Source organism: Agelaius tricolor, unplaced genomic scaffold, assembly GCF_023055355.1.
Source record: "Agelaius tricolor isolate 1412-34295 unplaced genomic scaffold, bAgeTri1.0.p SCAF_24, whole genome shotgun sequence".
Lineage (NCBI taxonomy): Eukaryota > Metazoa > Chordata > Aves > Passeriformes > Icteridae > Agelaius > Agelaius tricolor.
Genome location: NW_027269284.1, coordinates 6,845,822 through 6,873,685, shown reverse-complemented (window position 1 = coordinate 6,873,685; position 27,864 = coordinate 6,845,822). Strand labels below are relative to the sequence as shown.

Here is a 27,864-nt window from a genome sequence, read left to right as displayed (position 1 = left end):
AGAGGGATGTGAAGTTGGGGATATTTCAGTGGTGTGCAGCCAACCCAATCCTGCTACATCCATGCCTCACAGGGGACATGAAAGCAATCATCTGTCAAACCTTCCCAAGCCCCACGCTGAGTGTAATGACATTGTGTCCTGCAATTCAGTCCCAAGCCCAGGGGGTGGATCACAGAAAAATATGTGTTAACAAGTAGACGAAAGAAAACTGTGCAACAGTTCTGGGAAAGGACATTAAATATATGCTGAGTGGAAGATGAGTTTTCTTAACAAAAAAGAAAAAAGAAAAAAGGAAAAAAGAAGAAGACTGCCTTACAATTTGGGTATGGTCATCTAGAAAGTAAAAAAGCTTCTGCTGCCTCTATTCTAAACAGAGTATCAGAGAACCTCTACAAGCGTGCTATCTTTACACAGTTCAAACTCCTAAATCACCCATCTTCTTTCTCACTGGGCATACTATGGAACTGCAAACCACTACTATATTGTTAACCATTTACCTGACAGCAGCACTGAACCTTCCTACTTCACTACTGCACTGCTATTAAACCAGAAATTTCTGTATTACCTTCTTGCTCACAAATCATCCACTGAAATAGAAACATTACAGTAATTCACAAAAGCTTAGTTCCAGCCATCAGGAGGCATCTTTCTTGCTCTAGCAGATAGTTTCTCCTAGCATGTGAGTTGGCAAACAGAAAATATATCAAAGTTGATAAGCCTTCACTGATCAATTTTAACACAAGCTGAAATTCAGTTTACAAAATTTTTTGTATGTTTCTTTCTTCCCTTTCCCCACCCACGCGGAAAAAAGCAAGACACAAGTCATCTGCCATACTAATGTATTCCATCTTTCAAAAAGAAAGACATGATTTTAATATTACTTAACAATATGTTAAAAAAGTAGCCAGTTAGGCTTCAGTGTTAATACAATTATACACTCTATAACAGATTTGATAGTGTGAGTACTGTTCTTTTTTAAATTTTCTCATTCTGCAAGTATTCTTACACAAGCTGGCTACAAGTCAGGAAGAAAAAAATCAAAACACAAATAGCGTAACTTGTACACTCTTAAACAGTAGATTGTGAAAGAACTGAGGGAATACTTGTCCCATAAGAGCCTCTTTTTCATGAAGTCATGTCAGGAGAATTCTGGAGCAGATGAAAGCACAACTGACTAGGTCCATTCCTTTGTCAGGAGTCAGAATGACAAAACATAGCTAGATGCAGAAGTGACAGGAGCCACTGCAGATGATGCAATCTAGTATTTTGGCCTCCACCCAAGCCTAAGCAATTTAAAGTCTCTGAGGCCAAGGCATTCAGAAGGAGCTGGAAAAGAGCTATTGTTCCAACTCCAACAGCATACAGCTACAATCAAGTAAGTCTCACTCACAGACTACAAGCACACAAGCTAACAAATTCAGGTAGAAAGTGGCAATTTTTCAGTCCGCAAGAATTATCAGGCCAAAGGGTTCAGTGCAGATCCACACAGCACTGGGGACAAGGCAAGGCAGCACTGGCTCAAGACCAGATAAGCTCTCAGCACAGCAGGACAGGTAAGTGGAGTTGTCGTTCATTGATTCCTGCAGGGTTCCCTCCCTGTATTGTGTCATTTCAATGTGCAGCAAAGGTGGTTTTTTTTAAGCTAAAATTGGACCAGTTGATGGAAAGTCTCTGCCTTGTCTGTCTGGCAGAATCCAAGCAGAATCTGAAAAGAAAAAAAGCAATAAAGTGAAACCAGCATACTTAAAATCAATCCACACATGTTATCCCTCTTTTGGAGATAAGCTCTCATTCAGAAAGACAAAACCATACATTAAAAAAAATCACTTGTCCATCACTCAAATACATAATAAAACAGTTACTTTCAACACCACTGCATTATGAGAATTAAGCAAAGGAGGTAGCAAAGAATGCTGCACATTCAGCAGCACAGAAGCAAGTTAAATGACAACTAGAAACAGAAATGGTATTGCTGTACTCATCAAAAATTTTGAAAGGGTAAGAATGAGTGGTAGATGATGTGTAAAGCAGCATCACCAATGGCATGGGACACTGCTGCTTCTCTTCTTAAAAAAAGCTACACTGGAGACAACAGACCTAGGGAAAGGAGGTCTCTATAGTACAGCAGATAAGTAGTCCACATGTCTGGAAAAAACATCCCTAGAACAAAAATTCTCTTATTTGCTTTCACTGAGCACAGTTTATGGAATAACTCTGGAAAAAGTTGCCACATGCAAGGCCTTTCAGGGACTGTTAATCTGAGCTGAACTTTATTGAGGCAAGGTGCAGCTTGGTGAGGCTAAAGGCTGCATGACTGCATCAAAGCAGTGCAAATCTCTCTCTGGAAGGTTACACTGCTTCTGTAGCAACTGAAAGCCAAAAAGGGGGGCAGTCAGAAGGAGCACAATTAAACAGGTACAGTGGAAGACTACAATCAGCTGATTTTTTTCTTTCTGTGCGGGTTAGAAGCAGCGTGCAATATTAATCATGATGTCAGGGTATAATTAAGGTATCCATCTATTATACCACTACAAAACATGAAGAGAAGATGATGAATGAACTCCAAGTGAAAAATATGAATACAGTCAGCCTGTGCAGCTCATTGCCATGTAGGGTTACTAGAACAAGCCATGCTACTTGCCTTCCAAGTATTATGCTGAGCATTACCAAATGGTAGAGAACCTAGGTATTAAAGGTGCCTTAATGGCATTAAGTAGTTGGTTTTGTCCCCTAAAACAGCACCTATCAGGGCTTTTACACCTTTTCTAAACAGGTATCCATGAAAACCTAGACAAGTTAGATACACTTCCTAACAGATGACAGCAAAGGAGTAGAGTCCATCAATTAGAGAACAGATTACAAACATAGCATGCTTTAAAGTGCTAACTCTTCAGTTGGATAACATTTGACAAATTTATTCCCAAAATTCAACTGCACCTCTACAAATGTAAGACACTGTTTCATTCATTCTATTGTGAGTAAATAACTGATGAACAGAACTTCTCTATTCACTGCAGATGCTGCAAACTTGAAGGCAGGTAAGAATATTCCATAACAAAGGGTTATACTGCATCAACACTAGCAGTATCTAACACATGCCATATTTCACCTGTAAAACCTGCATTTTGATTTTAAAAAATCCTTAAATTGGCACCACTCAGGAAAATAATTTTTAAGACTAGAGACCATGTACCTGTGACAATTCCATTGTCTTGCACATTGTGACTCCATAAGTAATTAGATATATGCATTTTGTAGCAATAATAAGCAGGAGTTCCTTCCAAGACCCAGACACACATTAAATCCCAGCCATGTAGGCCATGAAAACAATATAATTTTAGAAAAGAAATCCATACTGAAAGTCCCTTCTTGTAACAAATGGCTTGTGCTGCTTTGGGAAACGCTCCTAAATTATTCAATTGCAGGAAACCAAGTTATTTGTGCCATTACAGATTTGGCTACCATAATGAAAGGCTCACTAGATGTATTCATGGGGAACCAGCACAACCAAACACTACTGGAGAACAAATTCAAACAGATTTCAGTACTATGAAGAACACGTGCTACACTGTTTAAACATGAGCTGTCTCCTCATATTTGAGGAATTTAGAGGTAACTAATATCACAGAATATTCTGAGTAGGAAGGGCTAGGATCATTGAGTCCAACTCTCAATATGATGCACAAATCCCAAAATCAACCAAAAAGTAGAGAAGAAAAAAAACTTTCACAAGCACAGATTTATATTATTCTTCTACTGTCACTGTACTAGGTGAGATGAATGAGGCTTTGAGCAACTTGTTCTAGTGGAAGAGATCCCTGCCCATGCCAGGGGGGTTGGGACAAGATGGTCTTTAATGTTCCTTCCAATGCAAACCATTCTATGATTCTAGGATAAGCATCTCTCCTTAAAGTCTGGTGTAAGACCCTACCCCACAGTTCTACATCCCTGCTTAATGTGCAGTACAGAATTCCTAACTAACAGCTTCTGTAAACAAGGAAGAAAACAAAACAATCAAACCTTTCTGAAGTATCTCTTAGGAAACTTAAACCTTTTAAACTATTTATTTTAAAAATAATCACTTTTTAAAAAAAAAAATAAAAACACTAATCAGTATTTGGCCTGTGTGGCTAATAAAAGAAATATTCACACAAACTTTGCTTATAAATAATGGTAATTGAGAATATTCTGAAGGCCTTCATGAGAACCTAGGAGTCACATAGATAATTCTGGCACTTGCTCCTGAATTTGTGGTATTCAGCCATAAGCTGTGCCCACAGATCACAGCTTTGGTGATTGTTTCAGAATGTCAGCTGTAACAGGATTTCATGTGTTACAACACAGGCTTTTCTGCCAGGAGTTAGTTATTAACTTGGGGGCTGCTGTGGTGTTGTTTTTGCTTGCTTTACAACCATGACACATGGAAAGAAGCAACATCAGCATTATGCACGGGGATTACAGCACTTTACCTTTTAAAATACTCCACTTCTCGTTCTGTTTCATCCATTTCCACACTGTCTAGATCAATGTCTTTGGGTAGAAACACATCATCTACAAAGGAAAAATGATGGCACTATGTTAGATTCCATGGGGAAGGGGGAAGGAGAGAGGAAGAAGCTGCATTAAAGAGGTCTTTGGAGAACTGACTGAACCTCACAGACTGTTCATTATTCATATTTACACTGAATTAATACACACATAATTAAACAGACACTTCTTAAAACCCCTATCTCTGTCCAGACTTGAAGGAGTTACACTGGTAAAAAAGATGATATAACAGTAAATTCACTCTTTGCATGGGCTGCAAAAGGTACCACAAACCTGGAATGCACATAAGAGTAACCAAATCATACAGAGGGCTTGATGAATCAGATAGCTGTTTAATGCCTGAAATTTTTGGTCTTACTACTAAAAATGTAGCTCTAGAAACATTTCTAAAACAATATTTATAAAGAAAAATACTTGGAAACTTCTGGGTTGTAGAGTTGCTGTACTCCCTCTGGCACATGAGGATCAGGCTGTGTCTGCAAGAGTTTAACTCATGCTAGCAACCAATAGACTTTAAAAAAAAATACCAAACCCAAATATTTAACACATTAATGTATGACTTGAATTGTATGGCCTCAACTATAAGCAAAGAAGTCACCATAGAGGCTGTTGGTATATTGTACTATCCCAGCATATGGTTCTCCTTTAGACTTTAAAAGGAAATGCATTGGAAACCACACATTTTTGTAGAAACCAATTTGAACATTTTCCTCTTGAAATTTTTTTCTCACTGCATAACACTCCAGTCTCATTTCTGAAGCAGCTTTACAATACATTTCAAAAACCAGGTGTGACAAAGCAAGTAACCAAACCCACCAAGTACACACCTGACTAGAGAATCCTTGAGATGATGAGAATACACAACTCATGGTAAAGACACTCGTGGAAGTTTTTACAAGTTTCATGTGTTTGCTATTCAACTTACTTCTGAGGAAGCAGAAAGCCCTACAAACACAGGGCATCCCTAACACTCCTAGCTTTCTCTAGCCCTTTTGTAACAAGGAGTAAAAATACTCTGCCAGAAGAAATTTCTTTAACAAACAGAGATCTCATCAAAAGCATTTACTGCTTTAACACTTCATATGAAAACTCAGTCAAAACCCCCTAGCTTTGTTTCCCTCTTTTCATGTTCTCTCAATTACCCTAGTTCTGTTTTTTTTCTCTGTTCAATTTTTGTGACTTTGCTAATTTGGTACATCAACCCTAGATCTTAAAAAAATTATAACTACATGAAAAATCATGTATTACAGTGTCTTTCTTGTAGCTCTCAGGTCAGAACAACTTAAAGTAAAAACTCAGTCTGAAGTCTACAGAGAACAGCACAATTTTTTCTTGACAAATTCAGAAACATGTCCCTGTATTTTTTCAGATGTAAACATTAACTTTTGGAAATTTTAAGTATACTTTGACTTAAGCAGGAGAAAAAAAATGTCGGGGGCAGGGAGGAGGATAGGATGCAGAAGGTACCTGCATTCTCCTACAGTAAACACCCCCTCCCATATTTTCTCTTTCAAATATCTCCAGTCTTTTCTTTCTGATCCCAGTTCTGGAGCTCTGTCTTGCTCCAGTCACTGGAGTACATTCTTCTTGTTAAATTAAAAGAGCCAAAACCTAAACACAGCACAACAGAGTATGCACAAGAACTGAGGTGTCAGAGAAAATGGTTCCATACTGTATTGCTGCTTGGCTGACATAGAATGGAAACAATAGGCATCAGATTAAAAACAGAGATAGTGGGCTGACCCAATCCAACCACAAAATCACTAAAAAAATCACCAGCACTTCCTGCAACCAAGAATTAGCTTTACATTTTTGTAACAAAGCTTAACAAAAGTAAGTATTCTGAAACACTGGCAGAAACTGCCAAGGCATGAAGGTCTCCTGTCTTAGCAGTCAGACTGGCAGCAAGAACTGGTGTACATTGAATTTACACAATGTTACCACTCAGCTACCAGGTGATTCCAGGGGAATGACCAGGTGCTCCAAGCAGACAGATGTCCACACCACAAAGCTGCCATCCCAACTGGTAGTCCCAGTAGGGACCCAGGATGTGCAGGAATAAAGAAAGAGGTGCCTGAGAAAGCAGTTTGGCTATGGTGCTGACAAAGCCAATGGGCAGAACTGTGTGTGTTTCTCAGCCCTGGTATTAGCTGTTGGATGAGTTCAGGTAAACAAAAAATAAGTTGTAAATAAAATTATTCAAGTGCAACTTGCTTGACTTAATCTTCTACAGTTTTATTATTTCTGAGAAATAAAAATAATTCTGTTGACTAAATAAGTTAATATGGAGAACACACTCAATTTTATCAACTAATTAACTAATCCCACTACAACTTTTCACTGTGGCAAATAAAAAATAGTAAATTAGTTTCTGTATTAATTTATTTACCTGTTGGTGTAATTAATATAAAAAAGGAATTACTGTCACTGAAAAAAATGCATACTTGAATGACCATACATGAAAGACCATTCTTTGACTGAAGAATCCCCTTATTTCCCTTGCCTAAAGAGTAAGACCAACTTCATACTGTACTCTTAGTGCTGTATGAGAAACAATCTTGCTTTTAAAGAAATTCAAAATGGATTTCAACATACTATGGAATTAAACAATATATTTTTGGAATTAAACAATATATTTTAAGCAAGAAAAGAAAGCCAGTCTCCTGGATAGCCTAACTGACAAAGCCCCCTAGAAAACCTAGAGCATATGCTTATTCACTTGTTTTTAAAAGCATCCTACACTTCTTTACTAAAACACTATCCATCTCTTAATTGCAATTAATTAATTGCAATTATCCATCTCTTAGTTGCAATTCTGATGACTTTTCCAGACACCAGTTTTTCAGTTTCTCTGATTGACATTGGCAGGAATGCCTGAAGATAAATATGTCAGACTTCTGGAATTAAATGCTAAGAATAGAACATAAGCCAAATTCTTCAACTTTCTTACACACTTACCAATGGAATTGTTGACTTTGTCCCCTTTTTTCTTCTTGTTTTTCTTGTTCTTGCCTTTTGGTTGGGGAGAATCTGCAAGTATTAGCTTATTATTTTGCTGCTGCTCACTTGGTGATGGGGATTCACTTGTTACGGGTGCTTTCTCTTCCTTTACATGGTTCAATTGCTTTTTGTTGTTATTGTTTAATTTCTTCTCATCCTTTTTAGGCTCTGCAAGTGTTGGGAGCTCTGGTGCTTTTGCTTTGGATTCTATTTGGTTTCTGGTTTTAGTCTGAATCTCAGCTGCTTTGGGGGATTCAACAGGCTTTTTCACTTGTTCAACACACTGTTTGTTCATCTGTTTTAGTTTCTGTTTGCTGTTTCCTTCTTTATGTTGATGCATAATATCAAGCAGAAAAGAGAGGGGCTCATGCTGCTTTACAGTGCCCTCCTTCTGATAGAGCAGCTTTGAGTCTCTAGTGTTGACAGGGTTGGACAGTTCACAGCCTGTCTCTAGAACTGGCCTCTGTTCTGTGTGGTTCACATGTCGTGACAGTGAACCAGCTGAGGTTTCTATCTTTTCTGATTGCTCAAGGGTACCATTCTGAATGTCTTCTGGGCTGTTTGGGACAGCTTCCTTCACTGCCTGGCAGTTCCTAGTGAGCAGCTCTGCCTTTGCACAGTCCTTACTTGTTCTCTCTTTCTTCTTTTTCTTCACAGCCCGCAGCTGCTGAAGCTCTTGGAGCCGCTGTAACTCCTGTTTCAGTCTCTCTTCCTCCTCTTCCTCACGCCGCCTCTGCTCCTCCAGCAGCTGGTGATGCTCCCTCTCCCTGGCTTCAGCTTCGAGTCGAGCTTTTTCTTCAAGCTGCAAAGGAACAATAGGTTTACTGAAAGTGACAAATATAATGGAAATTAAGAGTTTTAGGGATTATTACTACTTTTCTTTATGAACGTTATAAATCCTAGGATGTGACCATATGAGCATACTTAAATCTGTAACTCTGCAGAGCAAGCAAATAAGTATACAAAGGCTGCCCTTTTAAATACAATACAATCTTTTCTCTATTCACATTTTTTGTGTTTCTGTAACTCATTTCACCACTGTTAATACCAACTGTTGATCCTTTTTTCCCTGTTTCTACGCCTAACTTCACATCAAAGTTTTCTACAGCCACAAAACATTCAGCTTCCTTCTCAAAGACTTGTGTGTTTTTCTCAGGTAACTCAAGCTTGCATAGGTTGTATCATTTACCTGTTCTCTTGCTATGGTAGCAGAGTTGCTCTGTTTCAGAGATCACCAACGTTAAGGAAAAAATCATTAAAAATATTCTGCACCAAAACACTAAGCAAATAATAATTTCATTAGAAGTTGTCAAAAATCCTAAAGATGGCAGATTTCCACCATCAGACATTAGTTCATTAACCAAAACAAAGACATGAGGGATTCTGCCAGCCATTACTGCCAATGCCTAAAACTTTGCTGGGCAGCATTGATCTTGCATCATGAGCAAAACGAAACAAAGTCATACAATGAGAACAACCATGACCATTTATTTTCTTGCACATTCAGAGGCACCTGTATGGCGTTACGTTTTCACAGTTACAGAAGTCATTTAAAAAATGGGAATTTTCCACTTCTTACACTCAAACTGCACGGTATGAGCAAAGTGAATTTTGCACTGCAAATTTTACAAAGTTGATTTTATTTATAAATAATCCCCTAAACTCTCAAGATGCTGAAGTGCTACAACATGAACACAATTAATTTAACTTGTGAACATTAGGTCTTCCAAACCCACGGAAGCATTTAAAGAAGGCAGAAGTAATGCCAGAAGAAAATCCACAAACAAGAAAATATTTACAGTGTGATCACAAAACATGCTTACCAGAAATCAAAAACATTCAGCAACCAATTAGATTGTGCCTTGAATTTTATACTTATGGCTGATACTTGAATTACTCTAAGAAAAGGTTTCCTGCCTGTTCCAACTTAAAAAAAAAAGGGCATTTCCTCTGTTATTCCTTTTTCATATCTCCTCTATATTATCCTCAGCAAATACTGTTTCCAAAAAAATAATTTCACTATTGTACATTGGAGTTTTTTAGAAATCTTTTGTGCCAATATTAATTTAAAAGCAACCTGTAATTTTTTCTTCCCTGCCCCCTCTCTGCAGCTTGCCACTCCAGCTCAGGATAACCCTTTGTGTCATCACGTGGCACAGCACTTAACCTCTGTCAATCAGGGCAGCAAGGTGCTCAGTGCAATTATTCTAAAAATACCAAATGTAACTCTTCCTCTCCCATAAAAGCACTGACCTATGTTTCCTGACATCCTACAGAGACACCTTATCAAAACCATTATCCCAGTACAGAAACACGGACTTTTAAATTTTTCTCGCTTTTAAATGTCAATGCTACAAAACAATAAAATTTATAACATTTCTGATACTCAGAAATAACCTCTGGAAGTGTGGGAAATTCCAATATAAAGCTGACTTGCACCAAAACACATCACAAAGGCATTTTCAGGAATCCTCCCAGTCTAGTACATAACTCCTCAGGTAGCCCCTGAACAGGTAAGCCAGTTATGTAAAAACAAACTGGCAGTGTACCACAAACCACAATTACAGCATTAGGATAAATCAGTGTACACTGGCCTACTTGAGGAGAGTGCAGATATTCCAAAGTGTGAGGTCTAGAATAAACATAATTTCATGTCTTACCTTTCTCTGCTTATGTCTGGCTCGCTTGGCTGCACGAGAACTGCTCACAGGTTTGGTTTCAGAGCTGTTTATAAACTGTAGCAAGTCCTCCACCTTTCGATGGTCAACAACACTTTCCCTTTCAGAGATCTGATCTGGTTTCTTCGGCTGCTCCTCTTTCCTTTTTGTTAAACGTAAACGAAGCTTTTCTCGCATCTCTGCATAATTTCTACTGGTTGGTGCAGCTGGAGGCTGAAGGACACAGGACAAAAATTTAGTGACTAAATGGAAAAATTTCACTGACTTAATGCTTTGGAGATTTTGAAATACCAAAATACTCTCCCTCCAAATAACAGGAGAGGTCCAAACCTGACTATCAAACTCATTGTATGTATGTGAACCTAAAGTGTATTTAACAGGCAACAGACCTGCCACACTTGGTGCTGGCTTCTGAACTACATATTCCAACTGAAAGAACAGCTGACCTTGAGGAGGATGGCATGAATAAGATAAAGAAATAACCTTCAAAAGCAGGAAAAAATACTGTGACTTATTTCCATATTCTCTTGTGATTGGTAAGCTGTATTTGAAAATTTCAAAGGAGCAGATGTTTGCTCTGTTTTTATTTCCTGTGCAATCTGTTTCAGAGGTTGGGCTACACAGGCCTCTGGGCTGTACCTGTGAAGGGCTGGATATCCTGCACTGAAGCCTGCCAGCCCACCCTCCAGCAGAGTCCCATCAATAACACTGCTGCAAGTGGAATCCTTGCATCATGTTCCATATCTGTATTTCCAACCACTGTTCCTGCCTCTCCCCTCCTGATGCCTTATCCCCTCTGCTCCTGTACCAGACCTGGTGCCCATCTGTTCACACCTATACCAGTTCAACTCACTAAACCAGCAAAACAAAGCCTATTAACTTAAAAATCCTGTCACATTCTGCCACTTCAGCAAAATGAATAACTTACTGTGCAGTCAGGTAACCACCAAACACAAATCAAGCATGGACATGGTGGGAGCATTCAAGGACAAATGGGATGCCTTCCTTGGCCCCTCTAAGCCATCAGGGCAGGGGATTTAATTCACTTGAAGAACTAAGATGAAACTGACCTAATCGAATACATGGCAAATAAACTGAGCTTTTACTTCAAATAGGAAAAATGCCAGTGACTCAAATTGTATCAATAAACTGATTATTAAAACAGGCCATACACAGATTTACAAGTTAAGAAAAAATAATGTGTTATATTTCAGCTAAGAATCTAGAGTTTTTTCTCTCTTTTTTCTCCTTTTAAAGAATTGGAATAAAGTGAATACTTTGAGGATCATTATTTTTACAGCTAGCAGACTAGCTCATAAATTGCCATAAAGATTTAAACTAATATCCTATATAAAGGGTACTTTTACCCAACCTCATCACATTCATTGTAACTACAGTACTACAGAGGAGCAAATGAATTTTCTAAAGTTATTTAAATGGCTCAATGCCCCTGTTTGCAGTTTCAGTCAAACATGCATCTATTATCCACGTCAGTTGCTTCCTAAATCTTTTAGTCATTTTTATTGCTCTTAAATGCTTTGAACTGGAAAGGTTTATTTCAATCCTTCATTTCAAAGAGTAAAATTACTTTTCAACTCCTTTTACAACCTCTTGAGTGAGTTCCAATGCCATCCCCTAAGATGCAGTCTGATAAATCACTTGCAACCTTATGATGAATAAGTGACAAAAAAGCAAACAAAAGCAATTGAAAATACAAAAACTTACTCCTCCATGGCCGAAGAACTCACAGTAACAGCAGTCACAGTATTTTCCTTCCTTCTGATTTGTGGAAGTTGAGGTACTGGAGCTATGCTCTGAGCAGCTATCTTCATCCTGGCTCTCCTCTCCATCATACTGCTGATGATCGTACGTGGTACTGTTCTCACAGCGATGGCCCTCACAGTCAGGATCACTGTGTCAAATTAAAAAAAAAAAAGCTTATAAAACCCTAATGATAATAAATAAGGTATAATAATAATAATAACCACCAATAATAACAACAACAATATTATATCATTATTTTTAAAAAATTTATATATACATGTTCCTGTCTCTAACAGGAACAATGGTTCTCAAACTGGGATATCAGCCGTCCTAAAGCTTTCATCCACTAACTTACAAATGGTGACATTCAAAACCAAGCAGTAGGATAAAATGATACACTATAAAAAACAAATTTAGTGATGCCCTGCACAAGCAGCCTAGAGAGTGAGTTTTGGAACAGCTCTTCCTGGCTTTGAACAGGTAAAGCATTTCAGAAGTACTGACTCTGGCTTTTTTTAATGGAATAGTTTTGAAACTGCTGTCCCTCTCACCACTCGTGACATCAAGAAGGTTTCAAATGCAGTTGCAAATCTCCTGGTTTTAGATATATTTTCAAGCTCTTGACTTGAATAAAAAATCCAAGGTCAGCTAAAACCTAAAAGTTCCCATTTCCCTGTCTGCAACTTGATTTTGAAGGGGGAATACTGGCACATCTCTTCAATAAGCAGGTACATGGCAGCTGATTCCCCCAGAGCTCTGTGTAACTGCACACAACGTTTCTACTGCCCAGATCTTCTAAAACAGAGGTCAGTTTGCTTCAAAAGAAAGCAGCATTAAAAAAATCCCCTCTCTTGTCTATCATTAGTATTTCTTTGTTCTTTTGTTAGAAAGGTGAAAACAGGCCATATTTTCTGCCTTATCTACAGAATATGTATAAATCTTCTTTCTAACCTCACTCCCCCTCACCAGAATGCAATCACTGCTTCTGGGTCTCTCTCAGTTTGTTTTTTTTTTCCCCAAACAAAACACACCATGTTGGCAGCTGGAAACAATGATAAAAAGTTGGATTTCTACTGTGTCCATATTCAATTATCTCCCTGCACTAGGTAAGAAAAATTCTTTACAAAACTGCAATAATTTCTCAAGTATGAAAGAACAGTTACTTATCTTAAGACATCATCAATAAAACCAATTGGTAACAGAAACAAGGACATTTTTAGAAGCATTTACCAGACTCTACCTAAATCTCACACCATCTTCCAAAAACTTACAGCCAGGAGACTACATTGACACCATCCATGATCACAGCCCTACAAGTCATAGAACTCAGAGCAATGACTCAACTGCTTTTCTGTTATGCCTCCACCCTTCAGACACATCAAAGGGCTGCCACCATTGTCAACCTGCCACTGTACATAACATTACCAGAAGACAGCTCCACCAAAGTCCTTTCAACCTCCAAGACCTTTGAAAACCTTCAGAAATCACAACATCCTTCCACGCTAAAACCACAGTATAAATGGTAGGAGTCATATCTAAGAAGTCTTAAGTGCAGTCAGGAAAATGTGTCACTACATGGCAGGTTTCAAGACCATGTATGACCTCTTTATATTCTGAGCTAAATTACAGAGCAAGAGTAAGTCTTCACAGCTTTCCACTCCTGCTTGCCATGTAATGCCAAAATGACAGAAAACAAGAGGTTTGTGTCTCAGCAGCATCATTAACCAGTAAATAGAGTAAGAAAGAACAGTTTGACTTGTATATCCTAGCCAATATTTCTAGAAGTGAGCAAACATTTGTTTTCAAGCCTCTAAATTCAGTAACTGGACTGCACAATGGAAATCATATTTGTGAAATCTCACACCAAGTTACATACTAAGTGTCTGCACTTGGTTTCATTTGCTGAACACAAACACAGCTTTCACACTACAACCAGTGGCAAAGGAGAAGAGGTATCTGTATTTTAATTTCCTTTCTATTGTAAAGAAAGAATGGCAAGAATAACAACAAACTTACCTGCAGACACTTGGTGGAGCACTTACAGAGCTGTCTGTGGTTGAAGTAGGAGGTGCAACTGTAGTAGGACAAAGACCTGAATGAGGATCCACAAATCCAGGGGCTGTTGCAGCAGTTTTGGGGAAAGAAGGAGCAGCAAGGTTTGGAAGATGGGGTGTGGAGGCTGGAGACAGTGCAGCAGGAGACAGTGAAGGAAGGGATGCTAAACTGGTAGGACTATTTCGTGGTGCAACTGGTGCAGAATGTCTATGGTCCTCTTTATTAATATTGTGGAACACTTCACCTAAATTGGCAGTAAAAAAACAAACCACTTCCAGTTAAAAATTATTAGTAAGTCCCCATAAATTATCCATAAAATCACACAGAGTACTGTATATTCTCAGCTTCTATAAAAATCAGCAGTATTTCAACTAAGTTCTATTACCAATTTCCAACCCTAACATCGAGGTCTCACAAAGTTCTTCAATTCAGAAGTACAGAGACTAACTCAAGAATACTAGCAGCAATTAACAAAATCATCAAGATGCATGATTTTACTAAATTAAACACTTATATAAACCCTTATAGTTAGCTACATGTACTTGAGCCAGTTACAGAAGCATGTATGTGAGTAACAAATCCTTACCTATTGATGAAGGTCTCTTGGATGATACTTTGAACTGGTTGCTGCTTGACTGCACTGTAGTTGCTGTGCAGGAGACAGAAGAAGTGGCAGAAGAGGTTGCCATGACAACTTTATTAGCTTCCATAAAGGCATCCTGGAAATTGTACAGACATTTCTTCTTTGCAGCATTCTTTTTCTCTTTGCTGTCAGTAACTGCTGTTGTTTCATTGCTAGATGTAGTAGGAAGTGCTTCAGGTCTTATTTCTGAGAGTGCTGGTGCTAATATATCACTCCCTTCAATTAAAACACAGAGAGTAATTAAGAATCACATAATTACTGAAGTGTCTTTACAGGATTTAAATTACACATTCAATAATTCAGATGCAGACACAGGATATATTGTTAATGTTGGATTAGTAGGATTAGTGAAGGGAATCCTCCTTTCCCTCTCCATCCTCCCAGATACTGTAGGTGTAACAAAATGTGCTGGGAAGCATCAGAGCAGAATCACAAACCCTGAATACAGAATTCTAAGAATGTCACTAAATGTGTTAACGAGCAGCAAATGTGCTACAGATATCTTCATCCATTTATAATTGAAAAATTTTAATTTGACAACATTTTAACAGGCTAAACATCTAAGAGCCACTATCTGAAACCCAGGTAGGCCATAACAAAATTGTAAGATGAAACAACATATCCATTTATCAATATAAAATTATAAACCATTTATTTATTTATTTGAAATTCCAGTTAACAGAAACACCTCTGTGATAGACCTTCCAGATGAGTCTGCCACCAACCATCTGATGGAATAGCTACCCACAACTGCATTTGTAAATGGATGAGCTGTCCTACTGGGGAAGTTTTTCTGGATGTTTTTAATGCCTTTCTTTTTAAGTAACACTGTAGTAGCTTGAACAACTTAGCAGCAGATGAGTCTGAAAAAGAAAGTCAACACACAAAACCCCCAAGCCTCCTTTTGTATACAAGACAAATAAAATAAAAAAGGCTTTTTAGTATTTGCTAGGATGTGAATGGAAAGATTTGTCTCTCTCTCAAATTTTCCTTTTATTCTCTTTCACTTTAACCATTAGGATTTCAAGCACTTCTTGGCTTAAATTAATCTTTTTCTTGATTTGTGCCTCTTTCTCAATGACAATGTGGTTATCTGTGTGCATTATAAGAAGTAGGACACAGTGCCTTGTTACCAGTGCTCTTACTGCCCTGTGGAAATAAGGCAGGCTTTTGTGGAGAAGTCTAGAAGTTATTTAAGTTTTCCTTTACAATACTGAACTTCTGAAGACAAACATAACTCTACAATGACCACAGGTGAAAACCAGCAAGTTATTTGTTTGCCTTTAGCATCTTCTCCCCAGTACATAAGAATTTATTTTCCAATTTTCTGCCCAACTGGAGTTGAAGTGGCAGCAAATCTGCCAGAATCCCATCTTATAAAGCCATGGTGATAAAATCCACCATTCCTGAAAAGAAACATAAAACATAAGGCTTTTAACTAGTCAGTGTGAAGTAGTAACAAACCCTCACCAGGAATTGTGTCAGGCAAAAATGTAGCAGGATTCCAGTTCTTGTCATTCATCACCTCTGAACCCCAAAGACTTATAAATTTAGAGCTATTCCAATCTGGAGTGCTCCCAAAACAGCTTGGATAAATATGATCTTGGAGAGATGCATTGAATACTTGATGCTTGTTTGTATGATTCTGAACTGGAGCTGGTGGTAATGCCTACAACAAAAACAAAAAGTATTTTCCCCATTAATATTCTGTTTGCTTGCACAGTCACTCCAACAGCAATATTCAAATCATAGTGTTTTAATTGGAAAAAGCATTATCAAAAGCATAATAGACACTATTTCCCAGAAAGATAAAAAGGCTGATTTGTGGATAATTATAATGCATTTAATGTATTACACAGATTGTATGTTCATGTCTATATTTTACACTCACAAAGCACTGCTTTTAGAATCAACTAACTGATGAACAGGAAATACTCAAATCTCAAAAAATAGTTGTGTCAATATATAATTAAAACCAGTATTTGTATGAATTTTGCTAGGAATTACTATCTTTCAAAGCATGAGCTGCCTAAACAAACTAATCTTCTCTGACATGACAATTATTACCACAGAAGACAATTGTGAAAAAGGGATTACAAACATTTCAGCATTGAAAATAAAGGCAAGAGAAAAAGAAATAAAACACATAAACCAAAAGCTAATTATTTTCTTCCTTTCTTTTCATTTTCAAGCATTAAGTGGTTCCTAACTTAAAATTAACAAGCAAGGAATACACTCCTTCATTTTAAGAACCAAGTGGATTTTTTCTCATTTTATAGAAACAAGTTGTTTGGGCTCACCCCATTTCTTCTGGCTGAAATTGTTTATACACATTCTAAAATTACCTTTCTCCCCGAGATCTCATGCAACATAAACATTATATTCAAATACTGCTACCTTTAAAAAGGAAAAGCAGGTTTTTTTCTCTTTTTATACTAGATTTGATGCAAATTAAAAGCTATGCAGAAGTAGGTAGAGATAATATAGATAAAGATATTAAAAATATCAGTTGAGTCTAAAGACATTTCAAACATGAAACTCATGGCCAAACAAACTACTTAAATACCTAATCACCCTTTTCTATAAAGAAGGATTTTCATTTTCTGCCTAATGGTGAAGGTGGGAGGGGCTGGAATAACCTGCATTGAAGAAAATTTGAATATATGGGTGCAAAGAAACACTCCCCATGGTTTCAGAAGAACAGCAATGGGTTGTTGCTGGCACATTGCAGCTATGGAACAGAAGTAAGGAAGGGACACCCAAGACAGGAAAACCCAAAGTGGATGCTTAGAAGGACAAAAAGAGCAAGTAAGAGTCATCTTGGTGGATTATTCTTGATCACTGGATCAGACCAGGAGAAGACAAAGATGTACCTAATGACAAAGGCTTTTTTGCCCCTCTCAGCAGCACCCCCAGTTCAGCTGCTTTAAACATATGTGAAACAACATCCCCATTAAGAGGAATGCTTGGGTTTGACTCATATTTCTGTCACTTGCTCCCAATTCTTGCTCCACACCTTTCTCTTGTTTATTATTTACGAGTTTAAGGTCAAAAGAATTTTGCAGAACCTGCAGAAACACAGGTTCTCTTGAAGGACAAAAAACCTCTTACAAATATGAAATAAGACTCCTATGTCTCTGCTCAAAAAAACCCAACAAATCCCAACCAAAAAAAAAAAAAGGAGAATTCACAAAAAAAAAAAGGAGAAGAATTCACAAAAATTTTAATTACAAATCTCAGAATATTATTGCCAAAATGGAATACTAAATTTTTCTGATACATATAAAATGAAGACTTAGTTTTCTTACACTGACTGAAAATCCATCACTGCTTCCACCTTGCAAGCCTCATTTGACTCAACATGCTTTCTAATCATAGTGAAGACATTATCAGTCTTCCTGATGAAAAAATACCTTCAGCCATTCTGTATGAACCTTCCAGCAGTTCTGAATCTCACTCCCTGCCCTTCAGCATTCCTTGCAAAAGGAATATTATAACCAAACCACAATTTGCAGCAACTTTGCATTGTTCCACTGATACTCAGGCATGCTGGTTTACACAGCTGTACAGAATTTTTCCTGGGATGGGGATGCATCCATCCCCATTAGTCAGGCTTACCTTATTGTGTGTGAAGGGAGAAGCAGTGTACAAGGTGGGATGGATAAGTGGACGAGGCAGATGAGGAATTGTATGCAATGGTATATGTCCATGGATGTGAGGATAAAGATGAAGTGCAGGATGTGCAGGTTTTTCTGGATTCATAAACTGGTGCCCAGCAGGCAGGCGTCCAGTTGCAAGTGCAGAGACTGTAAGTCCTGAGGCTTCTTGTTTGCAAACATGACATTCACAAGCATTTGGACCTTGGTCAGCCTACAAAAAACCCCAACAAAACCCATTAAAAACTCTAACTACACAACAGACAAAAAAATCCTACTAATCAGTAGTATTATTTCATTTTGTATACATCAATTAATATTTTCAGAGCATCCATATAATTTTTTTTCTAGTACCAATAGAAAAGTCTCATAGCAAAGCAAAAGCACTAGTGAAGAATCTTTTCCTTAGTTAAAAGAATACCCTAAAAACTGAGATTTCATACCATATAAATATTTAATGTCCAACAAGCAAAATACTGATACAAACCTTGACAGCATTCAATCATTACCAGGCAAACACCCCAGCATGAAAAGAAAACACCTGACTGGATTAACATTTTTCACAATTCTCCAAGCATATGTAAAAAATGGGTGTAGGAAGTAGTGGTAAGAGTTGATTAGCTGATCAAATTGGAAGCATCCTCAGTTGCATTAGACAGAGCACAAACAGCATGTCAAGGGAGGCAATCTCTCCACTCTGCTCAGCACTGGTGACTCCAGTGCCAGGCTCAGTCCCAGGCTCCCCAGAATGAGACAGGAACACCCTGGTGTCAGTGAAGGACCACAAAGATGGGAGCATCTGTCAAGGAGTGCATGAGAGCACTAGGACTGTTCAGCCTCAAAGGGGAGATTCACCCTGACTGGGTGGAGAAGGGAAGAACAGAGAGGACAGCACCAGGCTCCTCTCAGTGGCATCCCACGAAAGGGTCAGAGGAAATGGACACAGACTGAAAATACAGGAAATTCCACTCAAACCACTCATTTGTGAGAGTGTCTAAACACTGGAGCGTATCATCTACAGCAGTTCTAGAGCCTCCACTCATGGTGGTACTCAAAACCCAACTGGACACTGTGCTGACCAACTCTCTCTAGGTGATCTTGCTTTGACCAGGAAGGCTGGTCTGGATTATCTGCACAAGCTCCTTCCAAACTCAACTACTCTGTAAAAGTGTGAAGCTGACATTTCTCCTAAAAATCTCACAATTCCACCAACCATGAAAAATCCACACTTCAGAAACTTGTACTGATCTCAAGGTATCATCAGCCTCTGTTGTCTCAAAAGAACTCAAGACTTTAGAAGAAAAGCAGCCCAGGAAAGAGCAGCTTCATTTCCCTTTCAGCTCTTTACTTTTTCCAGCCACTGTCACCTGACATTTCACTGGTAGATAATTTTATCAGAAGCAATACCAAGAATACTTCCCAATTTCTCCTTTTCCCACCAATGTGGCAGTTCACATTTTTCTAAAAATGTAACATTAAGATTAGCTATCTAGAGAAGAACTGACAGGTGATGCTCTTCTTAAATATCCCTTCTTCTTAGAAAAAGTAACTCATCGTTATAATTTAAAGGCATTACAGCCTTTATCACAAGGTATATTTTAACAAATAACAGAGATGTCATAAACCAAATACAACAACTGAATTAATTTCATGTATAAAGAAAACACCCCCCCCACCTTTCTAATAAAAAAATCAGTACTATCCAGAAATCAACACTAATCTACTAACAAATGAAAATGGAAAAAATATTTCCAACAAACTGAGGAGACTCAAAACCCAATTCTGATTAATTGGGTACTGAAAAGGAATCCAAGAGAAATACAGGTACTGAGTAAATTAGCAAAACCAAGAGGTAATGCCAAAAAATCTCAAATTCACATGACATGTATAAGTGAAATTGATCACTTAAATACAACACTACACTACTCAGCTCTGATTAAAAAGATCAGACTAAAAAAAGAAAGTCATTAAGAGTTCCTCAGAATCATTCTGAAAATACTCTTATTCCTCAAAGAAAAGAAAAAGGCTAAATCCATCTTTTTGTCTTGCATTTTAGTTTGCTTCCCTAAGGCAAGTGGACTTATATAATCTAATTTGATTTTCCACAACAAAAACTGAATCTCTTCACCAGTTTCAAACTAGTTTGACAAGAGGACTCACCCCATGTAATTTTTATGGCACAGGTCAGCAATACATAGAATAAACCCTCAATGTACTTGCTGAAAGAAAATTCCTTTAATACTCTTAATACTTCCAGTGGAAAGTCTTAAAACATCCTAACCAGAGGATAACATCTGCTGGGAGATGATTATTGTCTAAGCTCTCAAAGGTGCACCAATATGCACTCCTCTCATGCAATAAGAAGAAATAAAAGTGACAGTGTCTCTCAAAGCAGGGAGCCTGTGTTGTAGCTGCAGGGTAACTTAGATTGAAATCCTTGTGGTTACAGAGACAAATCCATTGGATCTTTGCTTTGGTGCTCAGCTGTTAAACCAAACACTGCTACTTGCAGAGCAGATAGTCCAGGCATGGTTCTCTACGTGGTCTGATGACCTTACAGTCAAGAGCTTCATAATCTCAAAAAATTAAAAACAAACAAACAAACCAAACATTCCAAGACCCATGCTGTTAAGTCATGCAACTGATTTAAATACACAGGGTTTACACAGGGAAAGGCAATCTTCAAATAGAATATGAAGGAAATATGTGTTAACTAAGTACTCATAACATCCACCCCCCACCCTAATTAACTTCAAATAACGTAACACTAACATTTAGCACAGATCAGGCTGATCTTCCAAACAGAAATGCTTATTAGTTTATATTTTTCATTCATACAGGTAGGAATAGGCTTTTTCCCTTTTTCCTTAAGCAACTTTTAATATAACTAACATATTTCAGGTTTTGACTAAAAGATTATTTGACGTGACAATGTAACAATTAGTTATTTTAGGTGTCATACTTACCTATGACAACTTAATATTTTAAGTTAAAAAATTAATTGATGATGTAAATGTCTTCTCATTCAACAGCCACATTTCAGAAATTAATCTACTACAAGATGCTTTTAGATGACTGTACCTGCTGACTGGGGTAAGAAGGTGGTGGACTATCCATTTTTGTTTCATCTTTCCTTAATGCCCTTTTTCCTAGAGACATTTCCTCCTTTTGAGTCCCTGGTGGTTCACCACTGCTCTCCCCATCTGCTTCTTCATCATCTGCTTCTGAGGAACTGCTGCTAGTACTGCTCACCTGAGGAGACTGGACAACATGAACTCATTAACATGGGGACATGAATAAGGACCAGGCTTTCTCCAGTGAGCACATCCAAAACCCAGAACAAGCTAGGACACTGTAAATACTGTACCTCATCTTTCAGGGCCATGTTTTCGCCGCCGCCATTCAGCTCGCTGTGGATTCCGTTCATGTTGGCTACAACCTCTGCATCGTCGTAATTATTCAGTGGGTAGATATCAGCAAATTTTGCTGATAATGGTGCAACATCATCATCATCACTACCACTGAGGGGAAAAGAGGCTTAGATAAATCCCAGTGCTCAGTTATAGTGAAAGCAGCTAGAATATCAAGATGAAATAAAGTTCAAGGTATCCCTTGTATGAATGTTCCAGTTAGGAGTCAATGGATGGTCTTCCAAGTTGTTCAACTGAATTTACTTTTTCAACCAAGTAAAAATCAAACAATCTGCCACATAATCCTACTCAATGTAGCAGTCACATGCCTGAATGACAGACTTAATTGAAAATAAGATTCTCTACTGCTTTTGGGTAAAATATTTTTCAAACACTCTTTTCTGACCAAGAATCTAGGGAATTAATAATTGCAGGACACTGATGACCTTCAATTTGATGAAAAAAGCTTTATGCCAATGTCTTCCTTCATACAAATTGCTAAGTGGAAAAACCCACAATATGAAATTTAAGTTTTTCCACGTTAAATGTCACACCAGTAAAAAGGGAACACTAAACACATCACAGCAGCTCTTAAGTTTCTCAATAGCCATTAGTTTGTAGACAACCCCACATCTGCATGCTTTTCAAAATTAGCTCTAAAATACTTAGTGGAATTTTTTTGCCTAACAGATAGATAGTAAAAGGACATGCACATTTAATTACTCACTCCAGGGAAGTGTTGCAAAGATCAGTTAGTTCATGTTGCTACAATAATCCAGAGTTCTTGTAAGAGCTCTTAAACTGTGCACTTTTATCTTGTTGCATTCCATAAAAAACTCAGCCAAAATTTAATTACATGATGGCACCATTAGGCATATTTCAAATGTGCAATGAAGAAACAAAACACAGCAGATACTATGAGACATAAAATGGCACTTCCCCAAGGAGCAGTGGTATTTCTCTAAAAATAGGCTTCTTACAGTAAATAATACTTGGATTCAACTGAACTAGCTTCTGAAGAGACAAAGTGAACAATTTTTGACATTTCAGCACCAAAATTAGTGAGAGTTTATAGAAACGGCAAAGTACACATTTAAGAACATGTAGCTCTTTTCAAGTGCTCCCTGAATAGGTACAGAAACTACAGCTCTGTAATGGAATACTAAACCATTGGTGGTAGTAGATAAATGCTTGGAGAAAATGGAACTTAGTCACTGACAGTGACCAGAAACATCCCACACATCTGCACTGTCCTTGTTCATCACAGTGCATGAGCATGGAATACTGTGGAAAATTCCCCTGACTGCACCTACAGCAGGTATTTCATTATTTCAGTGTTCCCACCATGCAAGTAACTCAAGTTGGGGTTTTTAAGTATTTCTTTAGAACAGCACATAACAGAGGAGACTCCTGGTTAGCTGTAGCCATATTGAGCACAAAAGCCAGTCCACCAGGCAGCTTTAACTCTTTGGAATCACGAAGGGGTAGAAGTCCACCATTAGACTAATGTCTCAAATCTCATAAAGACTTGGATTGGAGTGTAAGAAATTGAGTGGCAGATACTTCTGATAGGGACAAAACTTTTTGATGCAAGCCATACTAACACAGGTTCAACAATCCAAAAAGCCATATAATAAAGGCTTTTTTTGGAGCCAAAGCGATTCATGTGAAATAATGATCCTTCAAAGAAAGGAATTCCAGTTACCTTGCTCAGTTTAGGAAAATCTGACATTTTAAGACAATGCTCTAAAGCACTCAGAATCTGATGTCCCTGTAATTGCAAAGCAGGAAAGCACACACTACAAAAACTTTTAGCAATACTGGTATTCAGTATCCTCACAAATTTTCAGAAATCTGACAGCATCTATTTTAATATATATTATGTTTGCACAACATACAGCTGGAGTTGTGGCCAGCTGAATACGGTACCATTATTAAATAATTTTCTGAGGCAAAACTAGCATTACATAATGATAGCCTGCCAATGTCATTTGCCTGCTTAAGTTCAATTCACTATAAAAATTTGAAACAGAAAAAGCAACTTACAAAGTTGGTGCAGAACCATTATCTGCGAGGATGAGTCTGGGATGCTGCTGAATTGTGATAGGTGAGCTGGAACCAGATCCTGAACTTGCTGAAGACATACTGGGTGGGCGGATCTCAGATAAATAATCCGGGGCAGAATCAATTTGTAGTGGTAACTGGTTAATGTGGATATCGTCCGTTATGGGAGAATCCATGATGCCACACGTTAAAATGTGTGAAAGGCTGCAGTCATCGCAAGTACACCTGCTCAAAAATTAAATCACAGATTTTTATAATCTTGTTTAACTAGCATTTATTTAAAGTAACCACATTCTTTGTTCCAATAATGTATTTCTTTATTTCTTTTTTTCCTTGAACAGAAAAGTAATGATTTATTATGATTTCATACCAAAAACATCAGCTCACCTTCTTCTATAATTACAGTTGGGACAGTCAGGCATGCTCAAACGTGATGACAGCATGTGTCTCATTGTGTCTGTGAAGTTGTTCTCCCCAGATAGTGCTTTCTTGTTATTAAGCTGAAGTAAATGGTAAAAGTAGTGTTTTAGTAGTGCAAGTCTTCCCGTTAAAAACTCAATGGCACATAACGACAAGTTACATAACCAAAAAGGGTTCTTTGGGCAAAATTATTTAAAAGCAAAATAATTCAGAATAATTCCATGAAGGTGGTGTTTTAAACACAAAAAGGAAGTTCCAAGTTACAAATGACAAACAGTTGGCAACAATATCCTTCAAATAAAGTCTGTCTCTGCTGTGAAATAGGAAAGTGGACAAGTCTGTCTCCCTAACTCATTCATATGTACATCTTGCACTGTATTTCTGCTGATGCATTCTGAACTTGAGCAGCTTATATCTTGTTCCATGATATGCACAAAAAGACACTGCTGACAAATGGGGAAAGCAAGCTGACCCTTGACTTGCAAATCAAAAAAATTTAGGACTAATTTGTTACCTACAGTGGTATGGAGTCAAGAGTAGCTGCCCAAAACAGGACTTGACTGCATTAGTAAAAAATTACAATCCAAATAATCTCCACCTGGCAGAGGCCTAATCCTGAAAGCACCTAATTTCATTAGATACCTACAAGCCTTAGGTTAAACAAGGATGTGCCTAAGCTCCCACTTCTATAGATACCCAGACCTGATCCTTACCTAAGCAGCCATGGTCTTACAGCTCACTTAAGGCCAATTAGGATCAAGGAAAAAGAGGATTCTTCCTCAAGTCCTCTGAGGAGACCTGTATACCAGATGTTCTGAATACATGGTTAACACAGGCTTATGTTCCTTATAGGAAAAAGTACTTACTGATGACTGCTTTGAGACATTGCCAATTTAAGCTTAAGTTTAAGTTTATTAAAATGTACTATCATACTCTCTCTGGCTCATGACTAGCGTTTCTTTCTGCATACTGGTACAGGAACAGAGAGGTTCTCCATCCAAAGTTGACTCTAGCCGAAGCCCACTGTACTCTTATGGAAAGCATGATGCACACTTGAACACTTCTAGGCTGCAGAAGAGAGTACTGAGTCTTAAACAGCAGTTTAAGAATAAGGTAGAAACTTCTACTGGCCCCTCTCTGGTTACAGCTTAAAAAAGGAACACAGTTCTGCTCAGCCTTTTCCCCAAAAAACAACTGCAGGAGCTATCTCTGGAGTCTCAACAGGTGGAATCGCCTGCCCTGACACTGAGGCTCACTCCTGCACACACACAGGTTTGTTAAATTCTTGAGCACACTATTCCCCTACCATGTACATCAAGACAGCTCCACACTCAATGTATTGGCTGTTTTGGACCCCACTCTAAGGCAACAAAAATTCCACTTTTTTTTCGTACAGCTATTTTAAACACCTGGCTTTCAGTGCTAAGACAACAGTGTCTATGTTTTACCTTGCAGTAACTAGATTACAGACTTTTACCTGCTCTTCTTGGATCTCACTTCTCTGTATTTTAACTGAGCAAATTTCATGCCTGGCATAGTTGCAGAATTAGATTGCAGAGAACTAGTACAACATACTACACTCATGTTTGCATCTTACAAATACATGTGCAGCATTAGTGTAACTTAGAAGGGTATGGAAAAAAAATCCTACCTGCTCTTCAATAAAACGCCTCTGTTTAAAAAATTCCCAGTCTTCCTTTAGCATGCGTTGTTTTGTTTTCATTGCCATCTAAAACAGAATTTGAGGAAAACTCATTGATTTAACAATAGAAAACCTACTTTGCTGTCAATTGGCCTGTTTCATTAAACCTAGCTTATCTATACTACTCTCCAAGTACTCACACACTTAGTCAATACGAAATGTCTTTTATTTGCTAATAATTTGAGTCACTTAAAAGATTTTATATTTATTTACACAATTTTTCACTTGGATTTTCCACTTGGATTTTTCCAGTCTTACTCCTTATGTTAGTATTTCCTTTCATTACATAGTTTCATAATATTTTTGATAAACAGTGATTGCTATTAAATACTCAACATCTCAGATTGCTTGCAATCCGTTAAAATCTAGAGATACTGGATTTACAGCAAGGCCCCAGTGCAGGATCAAGTGTAAACCCTGAAGTACCACATGTGGAACTAAGCAGCCAAAGAGTCAAAGAATCAAAAGCAGTGACCTAGACTAACACTATTTAATCATCAAAGTTTTTCATGCCCCTTGATTTATCTAAGGCTGGAAAAATACTTGATAGCTTCTTGTCTCTCAAATCATATCAACATAAATGAACATAAGAGTCTGTAACTTTTTGTACACAAATGCTATTTTTCTGATTTAGTAAATAAATTGACTCTGAGGGAACACAAAAGCTTTCATGAACTCTAACACAACAAAATGCAAGAACAAAACTCCTCCTGTCATGCCTTACAAAATTCTAATATCATTACTTCATCAGTGAGGAAAAACAACCACCTGGGTTATCTTTTATAGATATTTTTAAAAATTTACCTAAATAATAATAATCATCATCATAATCTATCACCTTATAGAATATAAGAGATTGCTTCATAAAATAGGTTAGTGAGCCGAAGACCACTGGGTTACACCACTAGCAACATTCTTTTTATCTTCAAAAGCATGCCTCCAGAAATTTATACTTGATAAAAAGTTTAAAGTCCCACTACTAAGCTAAGTATATTATAGCTATTATTATTTACTTAGGAAGATAAAATTTTAAGCTGGGGATCTGAAGCAGTATTAAGTGGAAAAAATCTGCCTAATTGATTTCTGAAACTATCAGCATCATATTTTAATTACCACTGTGGATTTGGATTTCCTTTACTCCAGTGAGATAACGCTAACACCAAAAAATTAGTTTACCACATCTACATGTGTTTATAAAAAATAAGAAAAAAAAGGACACCTATGAAATATTCTTAAACTACTCATACCATTTCTCAGACACACTAAAAGGTACTGCAGAGCCTGCAGCAAGCAACATCAGAAATTCCATCCTGGATGAACTATCAGCTCCTGAGAACCCTTGAGCTATATTTAAGGCCAGCAGTTCTCACTGGTTTGGGTGCCCTGACACCTGAACCCTCACCATCAAAGTCAGCCACCTGCATTCACTACACTCTGTAAGAGAAGACTTTTAATGCCAGAGAACGACATTTAAAACAGCCAGTGCATTAACTGGGAGCTGCCTACTCAAGCCTGCCAAGAAACTGTCACAGCAAACAGCACAGGGTAAGGCCTGGTACCTGAGCATTAATGGGAACAGGAGCTGACATTTGAGTTTTCCTGCTTCTACCTTTGCAGCCTTGCCAATACTCCATGTCTACAAGTATCTTAAGTTATTGATTCCATAAATAATAGAAATCCACTTCTCTCCCTCCTTTCTTTTCCCCAGTGAATATTTATTTCACCAGAGCAAAGCAGCTGCAATACAAACCACATGAATCATGCCCAAGAACTCTGCTAGGAAGTGAGAGATAAATTCAAATGCCATCAGAAGAAAAAATTTACACTTCAGTCTTGCACATCTGGACTGAATATATTATTAACACTGCCCAATGGAGAACAGAGGGTCACTACCACCCTCTTCCTTCCTCCCTACTTATTTGAG

General features: G+C 37.8%; 1 protein-coding gene across 2 annotated transcripts in view; it reads right to left on the bottom strand.

Moving 5' to 3' along the window:
* Positions 1-827: 827 nt before the first annotated feature.
* Positions 828-27,864, bottom strand: part of FAM193A (family with sequence similarity 193 member A) — a 77,591-nt gene continuing 50,554 nt past the window's right edge. The window contains exons 9-22 of one of the 2 annotated variants that reach the window (XM_071447253.1): positions 25,890-25,967; positions 24,206-24,318; positions 23,801-24,043; positions 21,712-21,865; positions 21,426-21,605; positions 18,307-18,558; positions 16,159-16,357; positions 14,632-14,904; positions 14,007-14,289; positions 11,952-12,138; positions 10,209-10,439; positions 7,507-8,350; positions 4,470-4,551; positions 828-1,705 (exon numbers count right to left, since the gene is read on the bottom strand). In XM_071447253.1, coding sequence (XP_071303354.1) covers positions 1,612-1,705; positions 4,470-4,551; positions 7,507-8,350; positions 10,209-10,439; positions 11,952-12,138; positions 14,007-14,289; positions 14,632-14,904; positions 16,159-16,357; positions 18,307-18,558; positions 21,426-21,605; positions 21,712-21,865; positions 23,801-24,043; positions 24,206-24,318; positions 25,890-25,967 — 3,213 coding nt within the window. In that variant the 3' untranslated portion in view covers positions 828-1,611. The remainder of the gene's footprint in view (positions 1,706-4,469; positions 4,552-7,506; positions 8,351-10,208; positions 10,440-11,951; positions 12,139-14,006; positions 14,290-14,631; positions 14,905-16,158; positions 16,358-18,306; positions 18,559-21,425; positions 21,606-21,711; positions 21,866-23,800; positions 24,044-24,205; positions 24,319-25,889; positions 25,968-27,864) is intronic. The other variant, XM_071447254.1, reaches the window with a different exon arrangement.